The sequence below is a fragment of the Pelophylax lessonae genome, assembly GCF_965119305.1.
Source record: "Pelophylax lessonae genome assembly, chromosome: 4".
Lineage (NCBI taxonomy): Eukaryota > Metazoa > Chordata > Amphibia > Anura > Ranidae > Pelophylax > Pelophylax lessonae.
The window spans coordinates 198,732,564-198,759,580 of record NC_138771.1 but is presented as its reverse complement, the minus strand read 5'-3'; the positions used below and the strand labels follow the sequence as shown (position 1 = coordinate 198,759,580).

General features: G+C 48.1%; 1 protein-coding gene across 4 annotated transcripts in view; it reads left to right on the top strand.

Annotated features, from left to right (window-relative positions):
- LRRK2 (leucine rich repeat kinase 2) overlaps window positions 1–27,017 on the top strand; it is an 816,940-nt gene that overhangs the window by 609,322 nt on the left and 180,601 nt on the right. For all 4 annotated transcript variants that reach the window (XM_082254234.1, XM_082254231.1, XM_082254232.1 and 1 more), the window contains 3 exons: window positions 5,284–5,372; window positions 7,321–7,508; window positions 20,490–20,644. In XM_082254234.1, coding sequence (XP_082110360.1) covers window positions 5,284–5,372; window positions 7,321–7,508; window positions 20,490–20,644 — 432 coding nt within the window. The remainder of the gene's footprint in view (window positions 1–5,283; window positions 5,373–7,320; window positions 7,509–20,489; window positions 20,645–27,017) is intronic.

Sequence of the window (27,017 nt, the reverse complement as noted above, 5' to 3'; positions counted from 1 at the left end):
CCCCCACCTTCCCCTGCCTCATTGGTTTCAGCAGATGAGGATGTGGGTCTCCCTGCTGTGTCTGTGACCGAGCGCCTGGAATCCTCAGATTGGGAGGATGATTCCTCCTCGTCTGCAACCACGCATGAAAAAGTGCTGGTGGAAGCACTGATTGTATCTGTGTGTGAGACCTTAAAAATGGAGGGTGCAGCGACGGAGGCGCAGGTTCCCTTTGGCACTCACCACTATCCAGAGCTGCAAAGGTGTTCCCTTTCCCTGCTTATTTTGACCGAATTATCGCTAAAGAGTGTGGATGACCAAAATGTCCCCTTGGGGCCCCTAACCCCTATGAGGAGTCCCTCCTTAAGAAGTGAACTGTTCCACCAGTGGCGGACCCTCCGATTTCTAGGTTGAACAAGGCAACCATGATTCCAGCTGAGGAGTCCCCGGCCTTTAGGGTTCTAGCTGACAGGAAGGCGGGGGCTGTGGCCCTCAATATGTACACTCTGGCTGGTTCGGCACTGAGGCCGGTATTCACCATTGCCCTGGTTTTGCAAACTCTGACCGAGTGGGCTAAGCTTTTACGTGGTGACCTGGAGGGGAACAGCTCCCCCTGCCTTTTCTAAACTGGCAGACCAGCTGGTCCAAGGCTACAGTTTATTTGTGATGCCTCTTTGGATGTGGCCCCCCTAGTTGCTCGGCTCTCTGTTTCGGCAGTGGTCCTTCGGCGTGTCTTTTGGCTCAAATGCTGGTCTGCGGACCAGACTTTGAAAAAGGCCTTGACTGATCTTCCCTTTCAAGGGGATCGCTTGTTTAGAGCCACCCTGGATGACACCATTAAAGGTCTCAGGGAAAAAGTACCTTTCTTTCACAGGCTACTAAGGGCAAGGACCCTCGTCGTAGACGTGGGCCCTCCTTCTCGACTCATAGGAAGTTTTTCCGTCCCCCAGGGTCAAATGACAAAGGCTCGAAGCCTTTCATGGCCCTCTCCCGATTCCGCGGACAAGACTCCTTCAGCATAATGGTTCGCCCTCACTCGAATCAGGGTGGGGGGATGTCTTCGCTGGTTTTCGGACCCGTGGACTTCCCTGGTACAAGACCAGTGGGTCCACTAAGTTATTTGGGCCGGCTACAAGATCAAGTTTCTCTCTTGTCCTCTGGCAAGGTTCTTTCTTTCCAACTTGCGCCTGTCCCCGAACCATTTACAGGGCTTGTTTGGGGCAGTACAAGACCATTTACTTCAAGGGATGATTGTCCCAGTTCCGACTTCAGAACGTTTTCAGGGTTTTTACTCAAACCTGTGTACAGTTCCCAGGTAGGAAAGCAAAGTTTGTCCCATCCAGGACTTCAAGGCGCTGAACTGTTTTGTGCGGGTACAGAAGTTCAGGATGGAGTCCGTTCGCACGGTGGAGGCATCCCTGCATCAGTGGGATATTCTTGCCTCTATCGACATCAAGGATGCTTACCTTCACATTTCAATATGTGCCAGTCACCAGTGCTTCCTCTGCTTTGCCGTGGGAGAGGAACATTATCAGTTTGTGGCGTTACCCTTTGGTCTTGCCTCTGCTACTCGGAGCTACATGGACAACCGCCCTCTGCGATCAGAGTCTCCTACTGCACTTTTGGAAAACCTGGAAATCATCATCTGAACTCTGGGGGACTTCGGCTGGATCCTGAGATTTCAGAAGTCTGCTCTGGTTTCATCCACAAAGCTGGACTATCTGGGTCTGACTGTGGGCTCGGCCTTAGCCAGAGTGCTCCTTCCTCTCGACAAGCCCCAGAAATTGCAGGCTGCAATTCCCCTCCTGCTGTCCAGCAGATGGTCATCCCTCCGGACTTTCGTGCGGGTGCTGGGTCTGGTGGTGTCCGCCTTCGAGGCGGTTCCGTTTGCGCAGTTCAATACAATGTCCCTGTAAAGGAAGATTCTGGCCAAATGGGATAAGACTCCCCAGTCTCTGGATAATCAGATCGGGCTGAGCCGGGGGTCGAAGGAGTCCCTGATATGGTGCCTTGGTTCTCTGGTGCTTCGGCTGGGCAAATCCTTCCTCCCCTTGTATTGGACAGTGGTCACCGCGGATGTTATCCTGTCTGGCTGGGGAGGCATCTTCGGCAAACATTCTGCTCAGGGGCTCTGGACAATGGAAGAGTCCAGACTACTGATCAATGTCTTGTAACTCTGACTGTGCCTGAACCACTGGATGGATCGTCTTCAGGGATGTCCAGTACGCATTCAGTCAGACAATGTCACAACCGTGGTTAATGTTAATCACTAGGGGGGCACAAGAAGAGTCCTGGCGGCTCTGGAGGTAGGCAAGAAGGTAAAGTGGGCAGAACAATTAGTTCCAGCCCTCTCTGCTGTACACATTCCCGGGGTGGAAAACTGGCAGGCGGATTATCTCAGTCGGCAGGCGTTGGACCAAGGGGAGTGGACCCTTCATTCAGAGTTGTGTCTCCGGTGGAGCGTCCCCGAGGTGGATCTGTTGGCGTCTCGGTTCAACATAAAGGTGCAGAGTTTTGTGGCTCGGTCACGGGATCCTCTGGCGGACGCACATACGTGCTGGTGGCCCTGTGGGGTCAGTATCATCTAATTTACGCCTTCCCTCCTCTCAAGCTTCTGTCAAGACTTCTACGCATGATCGAGGCCGAAGGGATTCCGGTCATCTTAGTGGCTTTGAACTGGCCTCGCTGCGCTTGGTACACCGATCTGGTGCGGCTGGTCGCCAACGTTCCTTGGAGGCTTCCTCTCAGGGAGGATCTGCTCTCCCAAGGATCAATCTTCCATCCTGCTTTATAGTCGCTGGCTTTGACGACTTGGCTGTTGAACGCCAGGTGCTGATGGATAGAGGTTTGTCTGCGTCAGTGATTCCAATGCTATTAAAAGCTAGGAAATCTACTTCTAGGAAGATCAACCATCGTACGTGGAAGACGTACATTACATGAGGTGAATCTCTTGGAGTTCATGTTCGCTCTTTCTCGTTGACTTGGATCTTGGCCTTTCTTCAATGTGGGGTTGAGCAGAAACTGGCCTTGAGTACTATCAAGGGTCAGGTTTCAGCTTTAGCGGTCTTCTTTCAACTGTCCTTGGTCACACACTCCTTGGTGCGTACTTTTTTTCAGGGAGTCAGGCACTTGGCCTCTCCAGTGCGTTTTTCGTTGCCGCCTTGGGATCTCCATTTGGTGCTCTCAGTCCTTCACAAGCCTCATTTTGAGAATCTTTGGGAGATTCCCCTGCTTACTTTGTCCCAGAAGGTAGCCCTCTTGGTGGCTATCACTTCTGCATGCAGGGTTTCAGAATTGGCGGCGTTATCCTGTCGTTCACCTTACTTGGTGGTTTACAGAGATAAGGTGGTTCTTCACCCCTGTCCGTCATTGCTTCCAAAGGTTGTCTCTGATTTTCATTTGAATGAAGACATTGTGTTGCCTTCCCTCTGCCCCAGACCAAAACATCCGAAGGAAATTGCTTTGCATGCCTTGAATGTGGCCCAGGCGATTAGGGTGTACCTGGCAGCTACTGAGCCTTTTAGGAAGTTAGACTCACTATTTGTGGTTACCTATGGGCTTCGGAAAGGGTTGCCTGCATCCTCTGCGACCATTTCCAGATCGATCAGACAGACAGTGATTCAGGCCTATTCCATCAAGGGTCAGGTTCCTCCTTTCCCTGTCAAGGCACACTCTACTCGGGCTCTCAGTGCCTCTTGGGCCTTCCGTCATCAGGCGTCAGTGACGTAGGTTTGCAAAGCGGCCACCTGGTCGTCGGAGCACACATTCACTAAGTTCTATAAAGTGGATGTGTTGGCATCTGCGGTTGCTTCCTTTGGCTGCAAGCTTTTGCAGGCTGCTGTTTTTCGAGGACCTGGTCCTCTCTGAGGATGTATTGTTTTTTTCAGGTGAGCTCCAATTGTTTTGGTTGAACTTCTGTTTACCTGGTTGCCTATAGTTAGCCTTGGGAATTTATTTTTTCGCTGTTCCCACCCCTCATGTTTAACACTACTTTGGGACATCCTAATGGTTAAGAAGATCAGGAGTGTCTGTCAATGAACGAAAGAGAAAATGGGATTTTTGACTTACCATAAAATCAATTTCTCTGATTTTCATTGATGGATACAGCACCCACCCCTCTGGGAAGTTGGCTTTTTTCTGACACTGCTTGTAACAACATGAGTACCTATAGCAAAGAGAGGGAGTATACCCCCTGGGACTGCTCATAGGCATAGCCAGACTTTTCTTCTGCCTAGTGTCCTACTCCTGTAGGGGCAATATAACCCAGTGGCTAAGAAGATCATGAGCTGTATCCATCAACGAACATCAGAGAAATTTATTTTACAGTAAGTCAAAAATCCAATTTTTTTTTTTATTTTATTATTCTTACGTAATAATCAAATTTTCTGAGATACTGAATGTTGGGCTTTCACTAGCTGTGAACCATAATCATCAAAATGAAAAGAAAGAAATGCTCGAAATATATTACTCTGTGTGTAAAAAATCTATATCTTATATGAGTTTCACTGTTTGATTTTAATTACTGAATTAAAATTCACTTTTTGATGATATTCTAATTTTTTGAGATGCACATGTATATAATCTGTTGATCCGCCAGCAATGCACTCTGGTCCTAAGTCCTGTTGTGGGCTAAAAATAAAGCAAATCTTCAAATGTATCGCACTACACTGATTTTTTTTTTACACTGTAATAATAAAACATTAAAATTGCACTTACATAATAGTGACTTGATCAGTGCATATCACTAGATTTGAAACAACTCATCCAACTCATGAGAAAATGCAATGAGGATGGATAATCTGAATTGGATACTGGAGAATCCTTAAGGAGAGCAATTACGCAAGCATCCAAAGCTAGAACCAGTGAAGGGATGAAGTCTGCGTATGAATGGATACGGTACCTCTACTAAACTAACATGTTGGGGTTCATGCCCCTTTATCAGAGTGGAGGGGGTGCGGTACTGTGATCTTTTATATAAGCTCATATTGATCATAAAATGGTGCCTAAAATTGCCTCACAGTATCAAAGGACCAGGGCAAGGAGAGTGTCATAATTGTAACAGCTGAATAAAAATTTTGAGCTGTCAAACGCATGTCAGCTTCGTAACAGCTTGCAGCTAGTAGTGCTTAGTGCCCTAAATGACTAAATGTTTAGCAGGGGAAGGCTTCACTCCTAATACCGGCTATCAATTATTTTTAGCTGTGTACAAAAGCTCTCTGCCTAATTTGCACTAATTAATACCTCTACTAAATGTTAAACATGAAGCGTGGTTCATTAATATTTTACTTGTTTATATTTTCATAGGGGTGTTATTGCATTTCGAGGACCCTGCTCTTCAACTTCAAGACCTTTATTTTGTGGACCCTCAGTGGCTTTGTAAAATCATGGCACAGGTGATGCATTGTAGTGGATTGCTTTTAGGCTAGGTTCACACTAGTGCTGTGCGATTTTTTTATTTTTTTTTTTTATCCAGTTTTCAATGGAATTTTGTAGTGTAGCTACAGTCCATCTTGGTGCGTTTGTGATATGTTTTTAACCACTTCCTGTCTGCCCAATAGCAGTTTTAACTGCTGCCAGGTGTCTCTTTTTTGCAGAATCATGCAGGGGGCGCGCGCATCCAGCCACCAGCCCCCTTCTGCTGTGAATATTCACTGCAGAAGCCGATCTGTGGGTGCCGGGCACACAATGTCCTCTGGCACGTGCCGATCTCCGATCATTCGTAATACACACGTGTATGTGAACAAGGTAGATCGCCGTTCTGAAAAGGGGAAAGGAATGGATTCTGTGTTCCTGCAAAGCAGAGGCTAGAATCCATCTCTTCCCCTAGTAAGTGTCAGTGTCTGATTGTCAACCACAATATCACAGTCCTGCTATTAGTCGCTGATCGCCACCATTTCTAGTATAAAAATTCCATTAATATATCCCATATTTTGTAGACGCTATAATGTTTACGTAAACCAATCAGTAGCTTAGCTTATTGGGATTTTTGTTTTTTACCAAAAACATGAAGCAGAATACATATTGGCCTAAATTTATATAGACATTTTTTATTGGATGTTTATTAAAGCAGAAAGTAAAAAATTTTTTTTTTTTTTTTCGAAATTGTCGGTCTTTTCTTGTTTATAGCGCAAAAAAATAAAACCACAGAGGTGATCAAATACCTCCAAAATAAAGCTCAGTTTGTGGGTAAACAAATTGCATACATTTTTTTTGGGTACAGTGTCGCAAAACCGCACAGTTTTCAGTTAAAAATTGTTTGGTCATAAAGGGGGGTAAATCTTCCGGAGGTCAAGTGGTTAATGGGTGTCTTACAACTGCGATTCATCGCTGCTGTTAGCCAGCAGGGATGAGTCAATGGTCGTAAGGGAGCTGGCACCTGCAGTAGGGATCAGTCATTGGTTGTTTAGGAGCCTGCACCTAAAAAAAGGACGCAGGATGCCCCGCAGGCCAGGAAAGGGGGTTATGAGCGAGCCCGCCCTCTCCTAACCTGTATCAGGCCACATGCCTTCAACATGGGGGGTCCGGTAGGGGCAGTTTGCCATGGGGAGGGCCAAGTTCACCTTTTACAAAAAATACTGCACATATTTTTGCGGATTAAAAAAATGTGCATTTATTATTTTTATACTCTGCAGCCTGTAAGGCGTTTAACTTACGTTCAACAATGCCTGGATCCTGCAGACTCTCAGTACACTATCTGCCTGTACCTCCAATATGGGCAGACACCGTTATTGAAGGGCAGGAAGAAACAATAGACTATGAGAGCACTCACCAGCACCCTCGCAGGTTCATTCAGAACTACAAGCCATCGGCAGAGGTTGACGGTACTTTTGGGTCATTAATTTACAGTACTTTGTGAATGAAGGACGTGGCTGTGCACCGCCTGCGCTGTTTTTAGATTCTGATAGTGGGTGTGAGGAGAAGATCTTAAATAAAGGTGGAACATCTAACATATTCCAAAGGTGAACTTATCCTTTAACAACCCTTACAAATTGCATGCAAAACACACTTAGATGCAATTTTGATTGAAATCTTTAGACCACAAAATTGCACTGCATCAAACCGAAGTAGCACAGGACCTTTCCCCATAGGTGCATTCACAGCTGTGCTGCATTGATGTGAACGAGCTTCAATGGAAGCAATGTTATTTCCATTGTCATGCGATTCAGTGCGATCCAAGTTGAGTCTGAAATTGCATCAATGTGAACAAGGGCTTATAGTAATAACTGCAAAACTGGCATTGTGAAGGTAATATAAATCAGACACTGATCAGTTTACACACATGAACACACACTTATATGTATGTACGGATGCCATTAATATCTTTCTCTTGCATCTCTTTAGATTTTGACTGTCAAAGTTGATGGGTGCCAGAAATATCCTAAAGGAATTATTCATTGTGTAGATGTGGAGAAATTTCTTTCCAATAAAAGAAAGTTTCCTAAAAATTACATGTCTCAGTACTTTAAGCTGTTGGAAAAGTTCCAGATTGCTTTACCCCTTGGTGAAGACCAGCTTCTCATTCCAAGCAGGTATTTTAGCAAAACCAGTCCATAAATTCTTTTAGGGGGGTTTTTACACTTTAAATTAAAAGCAGCCCTGACCGTGATTGTGACAATTCCCATTCTGAGCTGTTTAACACTGAGGCGCTCTGGTGCTAAAAAAAAAGCTCCTGAAAAGCTCACGAAAACTGCTTCCTATTAAAATCAATGAATGCTTTCACACTGAGAAGGGTGAAAAAAATCATGTAAGCAGATCTCTGGAGCACTAAAAAAAACACCCCAAAATGCCCCTCTCCATTGAAATGAAGGGAAAGCGCCTGAAAAGCAATTCAAAAGTGCCTCAAAATGGTTTTTGGAGCAGTTTTTGAGTCATGTGTGCTTAAAAAAACGCACCACTAACGCCTCAAAAGCGCAGTAAAAACGCTCAGCATTTTATGGGCAGTTTTTAAGCTCCTCAGTGTAAAAGGGCTCTTAAAGAGGTTGTAAACTCGACCTATAGACTTTTGCCTATAGGTAAGCTTATAATAAGGCTTACCTATAGGTGCTATAAATATCTCCTAAACATGTACCGTTTAGGAGATATTTACATTGCATGCAGCCGATGAAGTCATCGGTGCATGCGCTCTGAAGGAACGGCCACCCGTGCCCTTTCTTCAGAGCCCTGTGCCGTGAATGGCGGCTCCCGCGCGCATGCATGGGAGCGATGTCATCGCGCCTCTGGCCAATCAGATGGCCAGAGAATGCGAACCAGGAAGGACGGCCGAAAATGTCTGCTGTGTTACAGTGAGCTGGCAGCACTGCAGGAGCTTCGTTCTAAGGTATTTGATAATGAGCTAGTATGCAATGCATACTAGCTCATTATGTCTTTGTCTTTCAGGTTTTTCTTTTTTTTTTTTTTCTGAGGTTTACAAAGTTATATGTAAATATCAGAGCAGTGAGAAACAGTGTGGAAACCTTCTTTAACCACTTTACCACTAAGCCTATTTTTGACACTTTTTGTTTACAAGTTTAAATCAGTATTTTTTGCTAGAAAACTACTTAAAACCCCAAACATTATATATATTTTTTTAGCAAAGACTCTGGAGAATAAAATGTCAGTCATTGCAAACTTTTTTGTCACGCGGTATTTGCGCAGCGATCTTTAAAACGCCATTTTTTTTTAAAAAAATTGAAAAATCACATTTCACTGCATTTAAAAAATACTAAACAGTAAAGTTAGCCCATTTTTTTTGTATATTGTGAAAGATGATGTCACGCCGAGTAAATAGATACCCAACATGTTACAGTTTAAAATTGCGCCCCCCCCGTGGGATGGCGACAAACTACGGTCAATAGAGATCTCAATCTGCGATGCTTTAAATTTATTTAACGGTTACCAGTTTAGAGTTAGAGTGTAGCTCTTTTTTTTTTAATTATTGCCCACGCTCTGGCGATCGCGGTGATACCTCACGTGTGGTTTGAACAGCGATTGAATTCGCGGCTCGACTTGCGTATACGTTTTTTTTTTGCGCGCGAGCTAACGGTGACGGGGGCGGCTAAATTTTTTATTTTTCCTATTTAGTTTTTCTTTTTTTTTAACTTTATTACAGGTTTTTTAAAAAAAAAAATCTGATCACTTTTATTGCTGTCACAAGCAATGTAAACATCCCTTGTGACACCAATATGTAGTGACAGGTACACTTTATGGAGGGATCGAGGGTCTAAAAGTCCCTAGACCCCTCCACTACACTTCCCTGTATGCAAAACGCCGAAAACGGCATTTCTCTTACGTCCTCCGACAGTCGCCGCCTCTTCATATTCGTCACATATGGGGTATTAGACTTTGCTCCGAAGGAGTAGCTAGGCAACAGAATATGTTAACAATAAAGCTTTTAACATATTCCACCCTCAGGGGGTGGTCCTCTCAGTCAATACCCTCCTACTTCCTGCAACCATATCTCAGTTTTAATGTCTAGCTTGTCAGGAGTGGCTGGCTCTCTCTGTGCTGGGACTTTCTGTCCCAGACTCTTTCTTCTTTTTAATATTTTGTTTGAGTTTTTCTCTCTACCTTTATTTAGCTGTTATTTTGTCAGCGTTAGTTAGTTCTTCGGATGAAGAGGATCATGCGGACTGGGTCTCGGGCTGATCCCCCTGGTCGCAGGTCGTGGGTCAGTGGCTTCCCAGTCTGCCATCGAGCGTTCAGCCAGGTAACGCTCCTGGCATAGTGAACGACCCATCCCTGTTCGGTGCAGGGATGATTGGTGAGGTGGCTACCTCACTGGACGCTGTGCGGTTTCTTAACCCCCATTTTGTGCGTCTTGACTTGCGACTCTCCCTGCCTCATGTGCAGCGGCTTGTTCGCCTGTGCGGGTCCCCCACGCCATGTGAGGTAAGTGTATTTATGTGGGGACCTGTCTGTCTGGGGGGGTGTCAGTCTGGGACTGTGTAACCTGCCTCTATTCACACTGCTTGTCTCCCTATCTCTCGGCTGCATGCTGTGGGCTGCAAGGGGGGGGGGGGGAGCTGTATGACACTGTGTGTGTCAGACTGGTCAGTGTGAGAAGCTGTGTGCTGTGGGGCATGTTTTTTTTTTTTGGCATGTTTGGGCATATACAGCGATCGCTGCGGCGATCTGACATGTATTCTGATATTGGAATGTAATGTGTGTTTTAATGCACTGTGGAGCGGCGGTTTCGGCGCCAAACGACGCCATTTTGCCTACACCCGCTCCGGCCGCATGGTTTACATGCATGGCGGCCATTTTCTTGTAGCCTCCATAGGCTTACATAGAGCGCCCTGGCAGCATCACTTCCTCTTTCCAGGAACACCGATCGAGGCAGCAGCAGCGGCGAGGGTCTCCTCAGGTTTTATCCTTCTGTTCTTGCTATCCATTGCCTGTGTTCAGTTTGCATATTCCCTGTGGGGGTCTCATTGTGCTTGAGTGTGGTGCGGTGGGCTGCGCTTGCCGCGCTTGCTTAAAAGGGGCAGTTAACCCTTGGTTGTCTGGCATTACAGGGGCAATGGATTCTCAGGAGGGCAAATTTCCTACAGTATTGGTGGAAAGCCAGGGGACCGCTGTTTCCCCCCCAGGGGGGGATTTAGCCACTATTGTGGCTGGCCTTGCTGCTCAGGTGCAAATGCTGGTGGCTGCTCAATCTACTAAAAGGCCCAGAGTTGCTCTTTCCTCTGATTCTGAGGGTGAAGGTGATGGGGCTGTTATGGCAGGGGCCTCCTTATCGGGGTCCCGCTCCTCTCTTGATCTAGTGGGGTCTGAGGTGGAGGCTGAAGTTGAGGGGGTTGATAATTCTCCCCCTGGCTCGCCTGAAGAGCTTGCAATCATGGATGAGTTGATTGCTTCCATTAAGCAAACGCTGCGTTTGCAGGACGAAGTGTGTCCCCCCGCTGCCTTGGCGGCTTATGGGACGCAGAGGAAACGCAGGACGCCGCAGGTTTTTCCCTGCAATGCTGATTTTCAGCGCGCTGTTAAGGATCAATGGCGCGATCTGCGCAAACCTTTTGCGGTACCAAGTAAATTCAAGCTGCGTTATCCTTTTTCGCCTGCCACTGATGAAAGGTGGTGTGTGCCTCCACCAGTGGATCATGCAATTGCGGTTTTGAACAAAGCCACTGCGATTCCTGCAGAGGGTTCCCCTGTTTTCCGTGATGCCACGGATAGGAGACTGGAGTCTCTTGCCCGTCATACTTATTCTGTTACGGGTTCTATGCTTAAGGCTCTGTTTGCTTCTCTCATGGCGGCCCAGGCGATCGCAAGTTGGACGCAGATGCTTAGGCGCGTCCTAGTGGCCGATTCGGCCTCGCCGGCGACCCTGGATATGGTGGATCAGATCCACCAGGGTGTCATGTATCTGTGTGATGCGGACCTGGACCTGATTCCGTTGGCTGCACGTGTGCACAGCGTGGCGGTGTTGTCTCGCCGCCTGGTTTGGTTAAAATGTTGGTCGGTGGACCAATCTTCACGTAAGACCTTAGCCAATCTGCCTTATGATGGGTCTCGCCTTTTTGGGGAGTCCCTGGATGTGTTGATTAAGGGGATCACCGGGGGTAAGAGCACTCTCTTGCCCCATTTCCCCAAGGCTAAGGGGGCTTCTGGGAAGAAGCATGCTAATTTTCGGCCCCCTCAGGGGTCCTTTCGTGCCTTTCGGCCGCACTACAAGGGCAAACTGTTCAAAGGTCAAGGCTCTCAGAAGAAGCCCTGGTCTGGTAAACAGAAGTCCGGCCAATCCGGACCTGCAGCCCATAACAGTTCGGCCTGAAGGGGCGCCCTCGCCCAGTTTTGGGGTGGGGGGACGCTTGCTCGGTTTTCTTCAGCCCTGGTTGGCCCGTGTGCGGGACAGATGGGTTCTGGAAATCGTTCGATCTGGTTACAAGATCGAGTTTCTCTCTCGGCCGGAGAGCAGATTTTTTCCCTCAAATCTTCAACTGTCTCCAGAGCGCTTGCGGGACCTGCACCTGGCGGTGCGGGACCTGAGGGCTCAGGGAGTGGTGGTTCCGGTGCCTCATCGGGACAGGTTTCGGGGGTTTTATTCCAATCTGTTCACCGTGCCCAGAAAGGAGGGCAAGGTTCGTCCGATTCTGGACTTGAAGGCTCTGAACCGCTCTGTGCGGGTTTGCAAGTTCCGCATGGAATCCCTGCGGTCGGTGGTTGCTGCCCTGGTTCCGGGGGAATTCATGGCCTCCATCGATTTGAAGGATGCCTACCTTCACATCCCCATATTCGAGGGTCATCAGAGGTACCTTCGATTTGCCATTGCGGAGGATCACTACCAGTTCGTGGCGTTGCCCTTTGGTCTCGCCTCGGCTCCGCGGGTCTTCACCAAGGTGCTTGCACCGGTTCTGGCATTATTGAGGGCCCAGGGCGTTTCTGTCCTGGGGTATCTGGACGACATTCTGGTTCGGTCTGCGACCAGCCAGGGTCTGGAGGAGGACCTGTCTGTCACGATGCAAACTCTGCAGGAGTTTGGTTGGACGATAAATTTTCCAAAGTCGACACTGAGTCCGTCGGTTCGTCTCCCCTATCTGGGAATGATACTGGACTCGGTGCAGGCGAAGGTCTTCCTGCCGGAAGACAAACTCAGGACTCTCCGGGAGGAAGTCAGGTCCCTCAGGGACGTTCCGAACTCGTCTCTGCGGACGTGTATGAGATGTCTGGGATTGATGGTCTCGGCCTTCGAGGCGATTCCTTTCGCCCAGTTTCACACGCGGGGTCTCCAAGCGAAGATCCTGTCCAGGTGGGACGGGCGACCTCAATCTCTGGATCTTCAAATCTCGTTGAGTCTTCGCACCAGGGAAAACCTTCTGTGGTGGCTCCAGTCCCCGTTGGTGTCCGGGGGCAAGTCGTTTCGTCCGATCTCGTGGACGGTGATCACCACGGATGCCAGCCTGTCGGGCTGGGGTGGTGTTCTGGGCGTTCTGTCCGCTCAGGGGACTTGGTCGGAGGGGGAGTCTTCCCTTCCGATCAACATTCTGGAATTGCGTGCGATAAGTCTCTGTCTTCATCGCTGGACGGACCGGCTGCAGGGTTGCCCGGTTCGGGTGCAGACGGACAATGCCACGGCGGTGGCCTACATCAACCACCAAGGGGGCACCAGGAGTGCCCGAGCGGCTCGAGAAGTGGCCGACATTCTGTCTTGGGCCGAGACTCATGTCCCGGCGATAACGGCGGTTCACATTCCGGGAGTGGTGAACTGGCAGGCGGACTATCTGAGTCGCCAGACCCTGGATCAGGGGGAAGGGTCTCTCCATCCGGCTGTCTTCCAGATGTTGTGCGCGAAGTGGGGTCTTCCAGATGTGGACCTGTTCGCGTCTCGTCTCAACAACAAGGTGATGAGGTTCGTGGCAAGGACGCGCGACCCTCGGGCAGACGCGTCGGACGCGTTAGTGGCCCCGTGGCATCAGTACAGGCTGATGTACGCGTTTCCACCGATTCAGTTGCTGTCCAGGTTCCTTCGCAGGTTACACTCGGAACGCAACACGGTGATTCTTGTGGCACCGGACTGGCCTCGCCGGCCTGGTACGCAGACCTCGTGAATCTGGCGGTCGACGCCCCGTGGCGTCTGCCTCTTCGAGACGATCTACTGTCTCAAGGACCGATATACCATCCTGCTTTACAGTCGCTGGCTTTGACGGCCTGGCTGTTGAGACCGAGGTCCTGAAGGAGAGGGGTCTCTCTTCGGAGGTCGTTCATACTTTAATCAACGCGAGGAAGTCTTCCTCGGGGAAGGTTTATTACCGTACTTGGAAGGCCTATTTTGCCTGGTGTGAGTCCAGGGGGTTTTCACCCCGCACGTACTCGGTGTCCCGTGTGCTGTCTTTCCTTCAAACGGGTGTTGATCAGCGTTTGGCGCTGGCTACGATAAAGGGTCAGGTGTCTGCTCTGGCCGTTCTGTTTCAACGTCCCGTGGCTTCCAACCCATTGGTTGGCAACTTTGTTCAGGGTGTGCGGCATCTGGTTCCCCCGAGGCGGGATCCTCTGCCCCCTTGGGACTTGAATCTCGTTCTATCTGTGTTACAGCGTGCTCCTTTTGAACAGATCAGGGAGATCTCGTTGTCTATGTTGTCCAAAAAGGTCGCCTTTTTGGTGGCGATCACTTCGGCTCGCAGAGTGTCGGAGCTGGCGGCTTTGTCCTGCAAGTCTCCGTACCTGGTTATTCATTTGGATAAGGTGGTCTTGCGACCTAATCCTTCTTTTCTTCCGAAACGAGTTTCGGAATTCCATCTTAATGAGGATATTGTCTTGCCTTCGTTGTGCACGAAGCCTAAACATCCAAGGGAGGTGAGGTTGCACTCTCTGGATGTTGTTCGGGCGATAAGGGTTTACCTTAAATCGACTGAGTCTTTTCGAAAGACGGACTCCTTGTTTGTTCTTCCAGAGGGTCCTCGGAAGGGCATGGCGGCTTCGGCCTCTACCATCGCCAAATGGATCAGGCAGACCATTGTACAGGCCTATGCTTTGCAGGGGAAGGTTCCCCCTGTGCCTGTGAAGGCGCACTCTACTAGATCTCTGAGTACGTCTTGGGCCTGTCGTCATGGGGCTTCTGTAGCCCAGGTGTGTAAGGCGGCGACTTGGTCGACCGTGCACACTTTCACAAAATTTTCCCAATCACAAGAAGCCTTGTTTGCAATAAAAAAAAAAATGGCTTCCTATTGCAGGCACCTCATTTACGGACCGGTAAGCTGTAATATATTATATATATTTTTTTGGTTTTGGGTTAAGATGTCTTAAGATTTTGTCGCAATTCAAACGCCTGCAGATAACATGGGAGAGAGAGCGTTACTGTCGCTGGACGCCAATAAATCGTTCAACAGCGTGGAATGGGGTTATCTCTACACCGCGATGGAGGCTTTCGGATTTGGCCCTGTATTTATGTCCTTGGTGTGGTTGTTGTACCATCAGCCATGGGCATCTATACGATAGGGGGGTAGGATCTCCACTAGTTTCAGCCTAGGTAGAGGAACGCGGCAGTGATGCCCGCTTTCGCCGCTCCTGTTCGCCATTGCCATTGAACCCCTTGCGACGCGTATCAGAGACTGGAATTCAATTGTGGGTTTCAGGTATGGGCCCCTTCAGGACAAAATCTTACTCTATGCAGATGACATGCTTCTGACGCTGGGAGAGTTCGGGAGGTTTTCGGGTCTCACCATCAACTGGTCCAAATCGGCACTGTTGCAATTGGATAAGGACGCCACCCTGTCCTTGGGTCCCCTCTGCCCGGTCCCTGTAGTCAATAAATTTAAATATCTAGGAGTGGTGGTTTCAGCGCACCCGACCCAATACAGTCTACTCAATATTAGTCCTCTCCTAACGAGATTTCGTGATAAAATCAGGATATGGAACAAACTTTGGCTTTCCCTGGCGGGGAGGGTGAATCTTATTAAAATGATTTTAATGCCGCAACTGTTATACTTCCTACATAATTCCCCAATTGTCATTACATTGCAAACCTTTCGAATCTTGAATACCCTATTTAGGTCCCTGCTGTGGAAGGGAAAGGCGGCTAGGATCCGCTTGGAACAACTGCAGAAGCCCAGAGAAGGGGGGGGGGGGCCTTGCCCTACCTAAACCGTGGTTGTACTATCTGGCCTCCCAACTGCAACACTTAGTGGGCGAGGTCTCGGGGATGCAGGTCGGCGCAGCGTTGGCGGTTATGAAGGGATTTACGGGCGCGAGTGGGATACCAGAGGGATTGGAGGCTCAGATGTTCACCAAACCCAATAGGCGATACCCGACATATTGCCTCCTTCAAAAAGTGTGGGACAAGACTAAACAATTGCAGCAAGTCATGGGATATACCAAATTTAGCCCGATCTGGGGCAATCGCACCTACCCAGAATTGTGTGAGTTAGACCAGGCTAGTAGATGGCGCTCGTTGGGGGTAACTCATCTGACGCATATTTTGCGCAGAGGGGTCTTGCTACCTTTTGAGCTATTACAGGACCGTTTTTTCCTTACCTAATACTATGAAGTTTTATTACTTCCAATAACAGCACGCAGTGCAGGCTCAGTCTGCCACAGGGCAGCTGCACCTGTCACCTGCTCCTTTTTTCTCGCTTATGCAACAGTTCACTGACACTAAAGGGTTCATATCCAGTTGCTATGCCTCCCTGTTGAGGACATTTGTAGAAAAATACCCTTGGCAGGGCTTGCGACCAGTGGAGCTCTGATGTTGGGGAGATCTCAGGCGAGCAGTGGGAGGTGGCCTTGGATTCGGTGCGTACATGCTCCTTGAACGGATCACATCAGGTTTCTTCAATTGTACGTCCTACTTAAAGTCCACCATACTCCTCTGAAACTCCATTCCATGGGCCTCCGGGCTGACGACCTCTGTGGTCGGTGCTGGAGGGAGGTGGGGGACTTGATTCACCTGATGTGGCGTTGCCCGAAGTTGCATAGATACTGGTCCGTGGAGCGTTCTGCTATTAATAGTGCCCTGGGGGTGGACATCCCTGGGGACCCTTAACACTGCATTTTGGGCATACTAGACCAAATAGTGGAAGACAGATTCCTAAGAGAGGCCGCCTCTCGTGCTCTGTTCCAGGCCCACCTGCTTATCCTGCGACACTGGATAGCACCAGACCCTCCTACTTACAGGATGTGGCTGGAGCAGATGGGGGGCACTCTCCGTATGTAAAAGGTTATATACCAACACAGGGGCTCTCCACAAAAGTTTTCTAAAATATGGGAAGTCTGGCTGAATTGCCCGGGAATGGCCCCTAATGACCTTATTATGGATCGTTTACTATCTTAACCACTTAAGCCCCGGAAGATTTTACCCCCATTCCGACCAGGGGGTATTTTGCGATTCGGCACTGCGTGAATTTAACGCACAATTGCGCGGTCGTGCGACGCTGTACCTAAACGAATTTGACGTCCTTTTTTTCCCACAAACAGAGCTTTCTTTTGGTGGTATTTGATCACCTGTGCGATTTTTTGATCACGCGCTATAAACAAAAAAAGAGCGTCAATTTTGCAAAAATAGCAATATTTTTCACATTTTTTTATATGAAATTCCCCCAAAAAAAAATGTAAAAATCAAAATTTTTAAAAATTTTCGGCCAATTTATTTTATGCTACCTATGTTTGGTAAAAAAAATCGCAAAAAGCGTATTTTGATTGGTTTGCGCAAAAGTTATCGCATTTACTAACAAAGGGAAAGATTTTTGTCATTTTTGTTGTTTTTTTTTTTAACGCGTAATGGCGGCGATCTGCGATTTTTTTTGCGGTACTGCGACATTGCGGCGGACAGATCGGACCCTTGACTGACATTTTTGACACTTTTGGGGTTACCAGTGACATTTCTACAGTAATCAGTGCTATACATATGCATTGTTACTGTAAAAATACACTGGTAGTGAAGGGGTTAACTTTATTTGGAAGGGAGGGGCTGTGTGTGTCCCTAGGGGCGTGGTTTCTACTGTGATTGGCTGTGGCTCTAGCTGTAAGGACACTGATCAACGGATCTACATACCAGATCCGTTTTATCAGTGTCTTTGCAGCGAGGAGAATGACAGGCAGTTTGTTTACACAAGCTGCCTGACATTCTCCCTCTCCCCCGCCGATCGCCGAGTGACCGGCGGACATCGGGTCCGCTGGTCACACGCGCGGGGGGGTCCGTGACCACGCGGGAGCGGGAGCGCGCCCCGGGGGGCGCGCGCTCGCTCCCTAGACCCTCACAAGCAAGCAACGTAGCCCTACGTTAGTTTGCCTGTGAGGGGCTGACCGCCGACGTAGATAGTCGTGCGGCGGTCGGCAAGTGGTTAATTCTATGTAGTTCATGTGGGGTTGTTGCAGTTTTGCTACCTAAATGTAATAGGGTGGGCAGGGGAGAATTCTTTACATATATGGTATTTTTGGTGTTGTGCGAATTGAATTAAGAAGGTATCTGTTGAACTTGATACGAACAATGCTTTGTGTGAGGATGGGGAATGGTGATTAATTTCTTTGTCATGACACTTGTACAATGTTTCGATGTTTGTTGTGGTGGTGTGTGATTCTCTCAATAAAACTTTTTTTCTGATTTAAAGTCTTAAGATGAATCTTCTAATAGATAACTTGTGTTGGAAATGTAATGACATACAGTATCTCACAAAAGTGAGTACACCCCTCAAATTTTTGTAAATATTTTATTCTATCTTGTCATGTGACAACACTGAAGAAATTACACTGCTACAATGTAGAGTAGTGAGTGTACAGCTTGTATAACTGTAAATTTGCTGTCCCCTCAAAATACCAAAGCACAGCCATTAATGTCGAAACCGCTGGCAACTAAAGTGAGTGCACCCCTAAGTGAACATGTCCCAGTTGTGCCAAAAGTGTACATTTTTTGTGTGGCCACCATTATTTTCTAGCACTGCTTTAACCCTTTTGGGCATGGAGTTCACCAGAGCTTCACAGGTTGCCACTGGAGCCCTCTTCCACTCCTCCATGATGTCATCACGCATCACTTTGCGCTCCTCCACCTTCCGTTTAAGGATGCTCCACAGATGCTCAATAGGGTTTAGGTCTGGAGACATGTTTGTCAAGTCCATCACCTTTATCCTCAGCTTCAAGGAAAGAACTTGATCAAGAATGGCAGATATGCCAATTTCTAAAATGGCCGCACGGGATGTCCTAATTAGTGCCAATTATCAACATCCACTTCCTATATAAACTAAGCACTGGCTGCCATTCATTGCTGGATTATCTTCAGCTAGTACCTGATTTCCTTGTGCCTTGAAACTCCTGCTTGATTGATTACCCGTTACCGACCCGGCTATCCTTGAGCTGCTCTGGATTTCTCCTGCTCTGAACCCGGCTTGCCTTACGGACTTCTCCCTGCCTGCTCCTGATTGTCTTCCTTGTATAACCTTGGCTTGACCCCGACTATTCTATCTGCCTCTGCTTCCTGATGTATGACCCTCGGCCTGGCTTCTGACCTTGATTGCACTAAACTGCCTGCACTTCCAGTGATCCAAGTGACTGTCTTATCTACTGTGGATCCGATTCCTGAAACAGCTACACCTGCAGGCAACCCGTGCACCTTTGGGCACAGCACCCTCTGCCACAATCTCCAGGGGTGCTCTGCACTTAGCCGCAATGGGAGCCCTCTCGTCACCTCCAACCAGGTTCGTGACACCCAATCTCCGAAGGGAGTGGATCATGCTCTGCTTCAGTATGTCACAGTACATGTTGGCATTCATGGTTCCCTCAATGAACTGTATCTCCGTAGTGCTGGCAGCACTCATGCAGCTCCAGACATGACACTCCCACCACCATGCTTGACTGTAGGTAAGACACACTTGTCTTTGTACTCCCCACCTGGTTGCCACCACATACGCTTGACACCATCTGAATCAAATAAGTTTATCTTGGTCTCATCAGACTACAGGACATGGTTCCAGTAATCCATGTCCTTAGTCTGCTTGTCTTCAGCAAACTGTTTGAGGGCTTTCTTGTGCATCGAGTTTAGAAGATGCTTCCTTCTGGGATGACAGCCATGCAGACCAATTTGATGCAGTGTGCGGGGTATGGTCTGAGCACTGTCAGGCTGACCCCCCTACCCCTTCAACCTCTGCAGCAATGCTTGCAGCACTCGTATGTCTATTTCCCAAAGACAACCTCTGGATATGACGCTGAGCATGCGCACTCAACTTCTTTGGTCGACCATGGCGGGGCCTGTTCTGAGTGAAATCTGTCCTGTTAAACAGCTGTCTTGGCCTCAGTCCTGCAGCTCAGTTTCAGGGTCTTGGCAATCCTCTTATAGATTAGGCCATCTTTATGTAGAGCAACAATTCTTTTTTTTCCAGATCCTCAGAGAGTTCTTTGCTATGAGGTGCCGTGTTAAACTTCCAGTGACTAGTATAAGATAATGAGAGCGATAACACCTCATTTAAAACACCTGATCCTTATTTGTAACACTAACAAGTCACATGACATCGGGGAGGGATAATGGCTTATTGGGCCCAATTTGGACATTGTCACTTAGGGGTGTACTCACTTTTGTTGCCAGTGGTTTAGACATTAATGGCTGTGTGTTGAGTTATTTTGAGGGGACAGCAAATTTACACGGTTAGAGCCGGTTCACATTAGCGCGACTTGTCAGACGACTTGTCAGCCTGACAAGTCGCGCTCCCTCGCGATCCATTGACCGCTACAGGACCCGTTCTAATAGGAGCGACACAAGTCGCTCCGACTTAGAAAAAGGGTCCTGTACTATTTCGGGGCGACCTCGGAGCGACTTGCATAGACTTCCATTATGTCCGAAGTCGTGGTGCATGGTAATGCACAAGTCGCCCCCGAAGTAGTAAGGAGTCGTGTCGCGCTAATGTGAACCGGCTCTTAAATAAGCTGTACACTCACTACTTTACATTGTAGCAAAGTGTCATTTCTTCAGTGTTGTCACATGAAAAGATATAATAAAATATTTAAAAATCGTGAGGGGTGTACTCACTTTTATGAGATACTGTACATGTGACTGCATACATGTGTGTTTTTTATGTCTTTACAACTGTTTTAGGTTGTCATTTCTTTTATAGTTTATCAGATCACCGGCCTGTAATAGAACTGCCTCATTGTGAAAATTCAGAAATCATCATACGACTGTATGAGATGTCGTACTTTCCTATGGGCTTTTGGTCTAGGCTCATTACCAGACTTCTTGAAGTGTCGTCATACATGTTGTGTGGCAGAGGTTAGTCCTTTCTTTTTATATCCCAAATATTACTTGTTTTGGTCATGGCTGGTTTTTATGATGTTTTGCATATAACCATAAGTGTTTACCCCAGTAACCGTTTCCCACCCAGCCACTGTACATAAACGGCGAGGTGGGACAAGCGCTGTTCTGACTGGATGTACCTGTACGTGTCAGAACGTGTGCCTTGCATGGCCTCATGACCGCGCAGTGGCCCCCAATCCGGTGATTACAGTGTCCTGTGAACACAGCATATCACAGATCTGAATATGGGCTCTCTGATTGGCCTCTCCCGATCATATGATGGCCGTGCACCAACCACCATCTGACCCTGTGCACATCAACATCTGTACTAGTGTCCCATCAACATCTGTCACAGTGTACAGTGCATAAAACATCTGTCCCAGAGTACCAAATAATACAAATTTTTAAAGAAACAGTGTAAAAAAACATTTAAAACGGTCCACTGCTCGCATGCAAAGGCAAATGCATGCGTTGGTTCGCACCATACTGCGAGGTATTGCCGCAAATGTTCAAGCATGAGCAATAATTCTAGCACCAGACCTCCTCTGTAACTCTAAACTGGTAAGCTGTAAAGGGTTATTAAGCGTCACCTTTGGAGATTTTTAAATACCATAGTTTGGTGCCATTCCACAAGCGTGCGCAATTTTAAATTGTGACAAATTTGCTATCCATTTATTCGGCGCAATACCAAAAAAAAATTGGAATTATACAATGTTTATGTGCAGTAACATTAATTCATTAAAGTGTATTTTTTCCCCAAAAATTGTGTTAAAAAAAACGAATTTGATTTAATTTCTTTGTTTTTCAAATAATTGTGGGAAAAAATTCTGATTTTCAAAAAATTCACTATAACTCTTACTAAATACCTTGGACTGTCTTCTTTCCAAAAAGAGGACATTTGGGGGGTATTTGCACTGTCCTGGCATGTTAGGGCCACAAGAAATTAGATAGGCCATCAGTACATTAGGTAGAATAAATTTTAAAATATTCGTACCATAGCTTGTAGACTCTATAACTTTCACACAGACCAAATAATATACACTGATTTATATTGTTTTACCAAAGAAATGTAGCAGGTCAAAATTGATGAAGAAAAATTACATATTTAAAAAATTTTATAACAGAAACTAAGTAAAACATGTTTTTCTTTTTTCTTAAAAGAGAAGTATGGGGTTTGGGGTTATTGCCAAGTAATACTTACCTAGGTGGATGCAGCATCTGTCCCCCGACGCGCCGGTCGCTCGGTTCTGACATCTTCCTGAGCAGAAAGCTGCTGACTATCAGTCAGCAGCTCTCTGCTCTGCTCCCTTCTCGCTCGTTGGAGCACTGAGCTGTGAAGGGGCAGGGAGCGGCCAGCTCAGGTTCTCAGTGGCTCGCTGAGAGGCTGAGCTGGGTGTCAGCCCAGGCACCTGGCGGATCCCGACTCCGTGGTCGTGATGACGTGGTGCCTGGACCGACATCTGTGATCTGCTGAATACAGGTCACAGGTGTTATACCTGAAGGGTTTCACATGTACTGTCACTTTAAGGCTGGCTCCACCCAGGAGTGATGACAAGGGTCAAGGGGCAGAGTGGCCATCTTTAGACACATGTAGAGATGTATTGATATGCAGAGCTGTCCTGTAATGCTGTACAGTGAGTCCTGAATAAACAACCGTTGTTCCAGACCAGAGTTCTGAGTCTCTCACAACACGGAGAATATAACAGTGGCGACGATGGTGGGATTTACAAGGTTACTATCCGTGTGAGAAAGGAAAGGAATAAAAAAAAACTCTGGATTGTCAGGAATACAAACACCCACAGAGCCCAGCAGGAAAATGTCATTGATCGGGACATTAAGTGAATTTGATGGAGAACAGACAACGTGGATTTCTTGGATTGAAAGATTAGAACAATATTTCTGTGCAAATGCCATCCCAGACGACAGGCAAGTAGCAGTATTTCTGACAGTGGTTGGTGCTAGGACATATGACACTCTTAGGGATCTCCTTTTCCCTGAAAAACCAGCAACTAAGACTTTGGCAGAGCTCCTGACACTGTTAGGAAATCAAACCACTAGAGATTGCAGAAAGATTCAGGTTCTATCAGCGGCAGCAGCAGCCAGGGGAAGATATTAAGGCTTATGTGCTCGCCCTTCGCAGACTAGCCTCAACCTGTTCTTTTGGGGAGTATTTACCGACTGCACTGAGGGATAAGTTTGTCATGGGACTAAAGAGTGAGTCTAGCCTAAAGAGACTGTTAACAGAGAAAGACCTTACCCTTACAAAGGCAATTGAGATAGCTTCAGTGATGGAAATGGCTGTGAAAGCTTATTTACAGTTTGAGGTCCACCCTTCGTCCCGCAAGTTTCTAACAATCAACACTCACAAGGGACTGTATGAATACAATCGGATGGTGTTTGGGGTAGCCTCCGCCCCAGCCATTTGGCAACGCAAAATGGATGAGATTTTGGCGGACATTCCTTTCACACAGTGTCTGTTAGATGACATGCTCATCACGGGCCTGACGGACCAGGAACACAAGCATAACGTGGAGCTTGTGTTGGCGAGACTGCAAGAGCAGGGTCTAAAAGTGAACTTGGCGAAATGCCAATTCATGGTACCTAAATTGGAGTTTTGTGGCCACCTTGTGGATGCAGAGGGTATACACACCACGGAAGCCAAAGTTGATGCTTTAGTAAAAGCTCCAGCCCCGACCAACGTCCAGCAGCTGCGATCATACCTGGGCTTGCTGAACTATTACCACAAATTCCTGCCGGATCTAGCACACACTTTGTTTCCATTAAACAAGCTTTTGGAGAAACACTCCAGATGGAACTGGTCGGCTGCATGCCAACGTGCTTTTGAAGTTTCTAAGCGAAAGCTGTTGGCGTCACGCATGCTCGTGCACTATGACCTCCAAAGGCCTCTCACCCTGGCTTGTGATGCCTCACCTTATGGTCTAGGGGCTGTACTATCTCACGTTTTACCAGATGGGTCAGAGAAACCTGTGGCATTCGCCTCCATGTCCTTGACAAAAGCAGAAAGCAATTACTCTCACATTGACAAAGAGGCTCTGGTGCTCATATGGGCAATTAAGAAGTTTCATCTTTACCTGTATGGTAGGGAATTCACCATACTGACTGATCATAAACCACTCCTTCAGATCTTTAGCCCTGACAAAGGCATCTCCCAGACGACTGCAGCCCGCCTTCAACGCTATGCCCTATTCTTGGGAGCATATAGCTACAAAATCCAGTATCGCAGCCATGATGCCAACGCTAATGCAGACGCCATGTCCCGTCTGACAAGGACATTAACAGACTCTTCTCCACCTGTCAAGAGTTGTCGTTACACCAGCCTGTCCTTTCTGTCTTCCGGGGAAGTAGCAGCCCATACAGCCAAGGATACATTCCTTAAGACAATACTCTCCTGGGTACGGTACGGTTGGCCTGCAACTGTCACACAGGATTATGAGCCTTACTTCCGTAGGCGTCTGGAATTAACTGTGTCTGGCAACTGTGTTTTATGGGGAGACCGAGTGATCGTTCCACAGACCCTCCGGAGACACATTCTGGAATTGCTACATACTGGTCATCCCGGGGGCACATGTATGAAACAAAAGGCCCGAGGCTATGTGTGGTGGCCGAACCTAGACTGCGATATCATGACATATGTGAATGCGTGTGCTGGATGTGCACAAACTGCAAGAGACCCTCCTCGAGGGTGCGTCCAGCCCTGGACTTGGCCCACGGTTCCCTGGTTTCGCCTACACTTGGACTTTGCAGGCCCAATCAGAGGACACACCTTTTTGATCATTATTGATGCCCATTCAAAGTGGCCTGAGGTCATTCCTGTTACTCAGCCAACGACTAAGGCGACGATTTCCATACTGTTACATCTCGCTGCTACGTTTGGATACCCCAGAGAAATTGTCACAGACAACGGTGCACAATTCACAAGCCAGGAGTTTCAGGGTTTCCTGACTGCCCACAACATCAAACACAAGTTGACCGCACCTTACCACCCAGCTACAAATGGTCAAGCAGAAAGGTTTGTACAGACCTTCAAACGCTATTTCAAAGCTACTGTGGCTACAAGTAAACAACAGTCCCTGTCACCCCAGCAGCTGGACTCCTTCCTTTCTGCTTACAGAACCACACCACATGCAACCACTGGGAAAACTCCAGCTGAACTTCTTTTGGGTCGGCAGCCATGGACTGTTTTGGATATGCTCCGCCCTTCAAACGGTCCAGGAACATGTACGGCAGTCCCAAGACAAGCGGGTCGAACACGACGAGATTCCCCGGTTTACAGCCCAGCAAAAGGTATGGGCCCGATCTTATGGCGCTTCCAACACTCGTTGGCTTCCTGCTATCGTCGCAGAGACTTTAGGACCCAAAATGTATAGGGTCTGCCTGGAAGATGGTTCCATTTGCAGAAGGCATGCGGACCAATTGCGTCCTCGTTCTCAGCTGCCCGAATCCCTGACATCGGCTGCACCTCCAGTGTCTCAAGGATCTGCTCCTACCGGATCAGGAGGCATTGAGACTGATGCTTGGGGAGACTCTGAACTTTTGAACTCAGCTCCAACAGAGCCCTCCAGCCCTGGTCCAGAGGTCTGCTCACCCTCTGAGCTAGGGGATCCCCTCTTGGCCCCGCCGGTGTCCATTCCGGCCAGCCCTGCTTCCTCCAGCCCCGAGTCGCTGGGTGCCCGTCCTCAACGACACTGTCGCCCTCCTGACCGGTTTCAAATGCAAGACCGGTTACGAGACTTTCGACGGGCCCGCCGAAAGTGATCCGCTGCCATTTTCTCCCCGGAGCTTCCCTGGAAGTTGTTCTCCCATCCGGACGTGGAAGAAACCATGTAAATCTCCTGAGTTGGAGGACTGTATTGGACAATTATGAGTTACTGTTTTATGCCTGTTCTCGTTTTGTTTTTGTTTTTTTTTTGTTTTGTTTTTTTTTTAGGTATGGATGGAAGGTGTTATACCTCAAGGGTTTCACATGTACTGTCACTTTAAGGCTGGCTCCACCCAGGAGTGATGACAAGGGTCAAGGGGCAGAGTGGCCATCTTTAGACACATGTAGAGATGTATTGATATGCAGAGCTGTCCTGTAATGCTGTACAGTGAGTCCTGAATAAACAACCGTTGTTCCAGACCAGAGTTCTGTGTCTCTCACAACACGGAGAATATAACAACAGGAATGCAGAATGAACAGCACTTCCTCCTGGCCGGCAGCCGCCCCCCATTTCGATGGAAAGGGGTTCTGTCTGGAGCAGTGCCTACCAGGTTTCTGGTATGGTGAGTAGCTGTCCCCCTTCTTCCCCTGGAGGGTTTTGGGGTAGAAGTGGGCCCCTCCTTGGGACAATCGGACCCCTGGGTTCCCCTCCTGCCTGGATCTGTCCTTGAGGCCTGGTCTCCCTCCTAGGTCCCTGTATGCCTCATGGTACCGCCATTTTGTTGTAGCCTGTGTATGTCTATACACTGCGGTCTTGTTTGTGCAGTCCGGCAGCCCCTTTGCTGTGGTTTGCCATTGAAAATAGCAGCGGCCATGACAGTGGAACCCTGTGAGCAGCGATTTCAGTGGTGGGAGCCCCTCTTCATCCCCTGGTGCTGATTATTTCACTTCCTGATCGCTGCTTGTGTAGTGCATTATCCTGGTGGCTGCAGGCGCTTGTTTCTGCGGGTGGTAAATCTGGTGGGGTCCTCTCCCTCCCTACTGAGGATCGCTTGGTGCTTTGTGCCTTGCGACTGGGTGGTGCTGCCAGCGCGATGGGGGTTGGAAGTCCTGGAGTCCCTTGTCCTAGTTCCCCAGGTGGAGGTGGCTTTTGGGTGATGGGCTAGCAAAAAGCGCCCCCCCCCCCCCGCTTTCCCCTGCCTCATCTGTCTCATCAAATCCTTAATCTAATTTGGCCACCGCAGACATGGGTCACCCTGCTGGGTCTGCAACCATGCGCCTGGAATTCTCTGATAGTGAAAATGATTCCTCTATGTCTCCGACCGCACACGAAAAGGCGCTGGTGGATGCACTGATTGTATCTGTGCATAAGACCCTAAAGATGGGGGACAGAGGTACATGTACCCTTTGGCACTCGCAAGACATCCAGATCGGCAAAGGCGTTTCCTTTCCCTGCCTAATTTGACAGAATTGTCGCTAAAGAGTGGGAACGACCAAAGCGTCCCCGTGGGGTTCCTAAGCGCTTTACTAGGCGTTACCCGTATGAGGAGTCCCTTCTTAGGAAGTGGACTGTGCCACCAATGGTGGAATCTCTGGTTTCCAGATTAAACAAATCAACCATAATTCCGGTTGAAGAGTCCCTGGCCTTTAAGGATCTGGGTGACCGGAAGGCGGAGGCTGTGGCCTGCA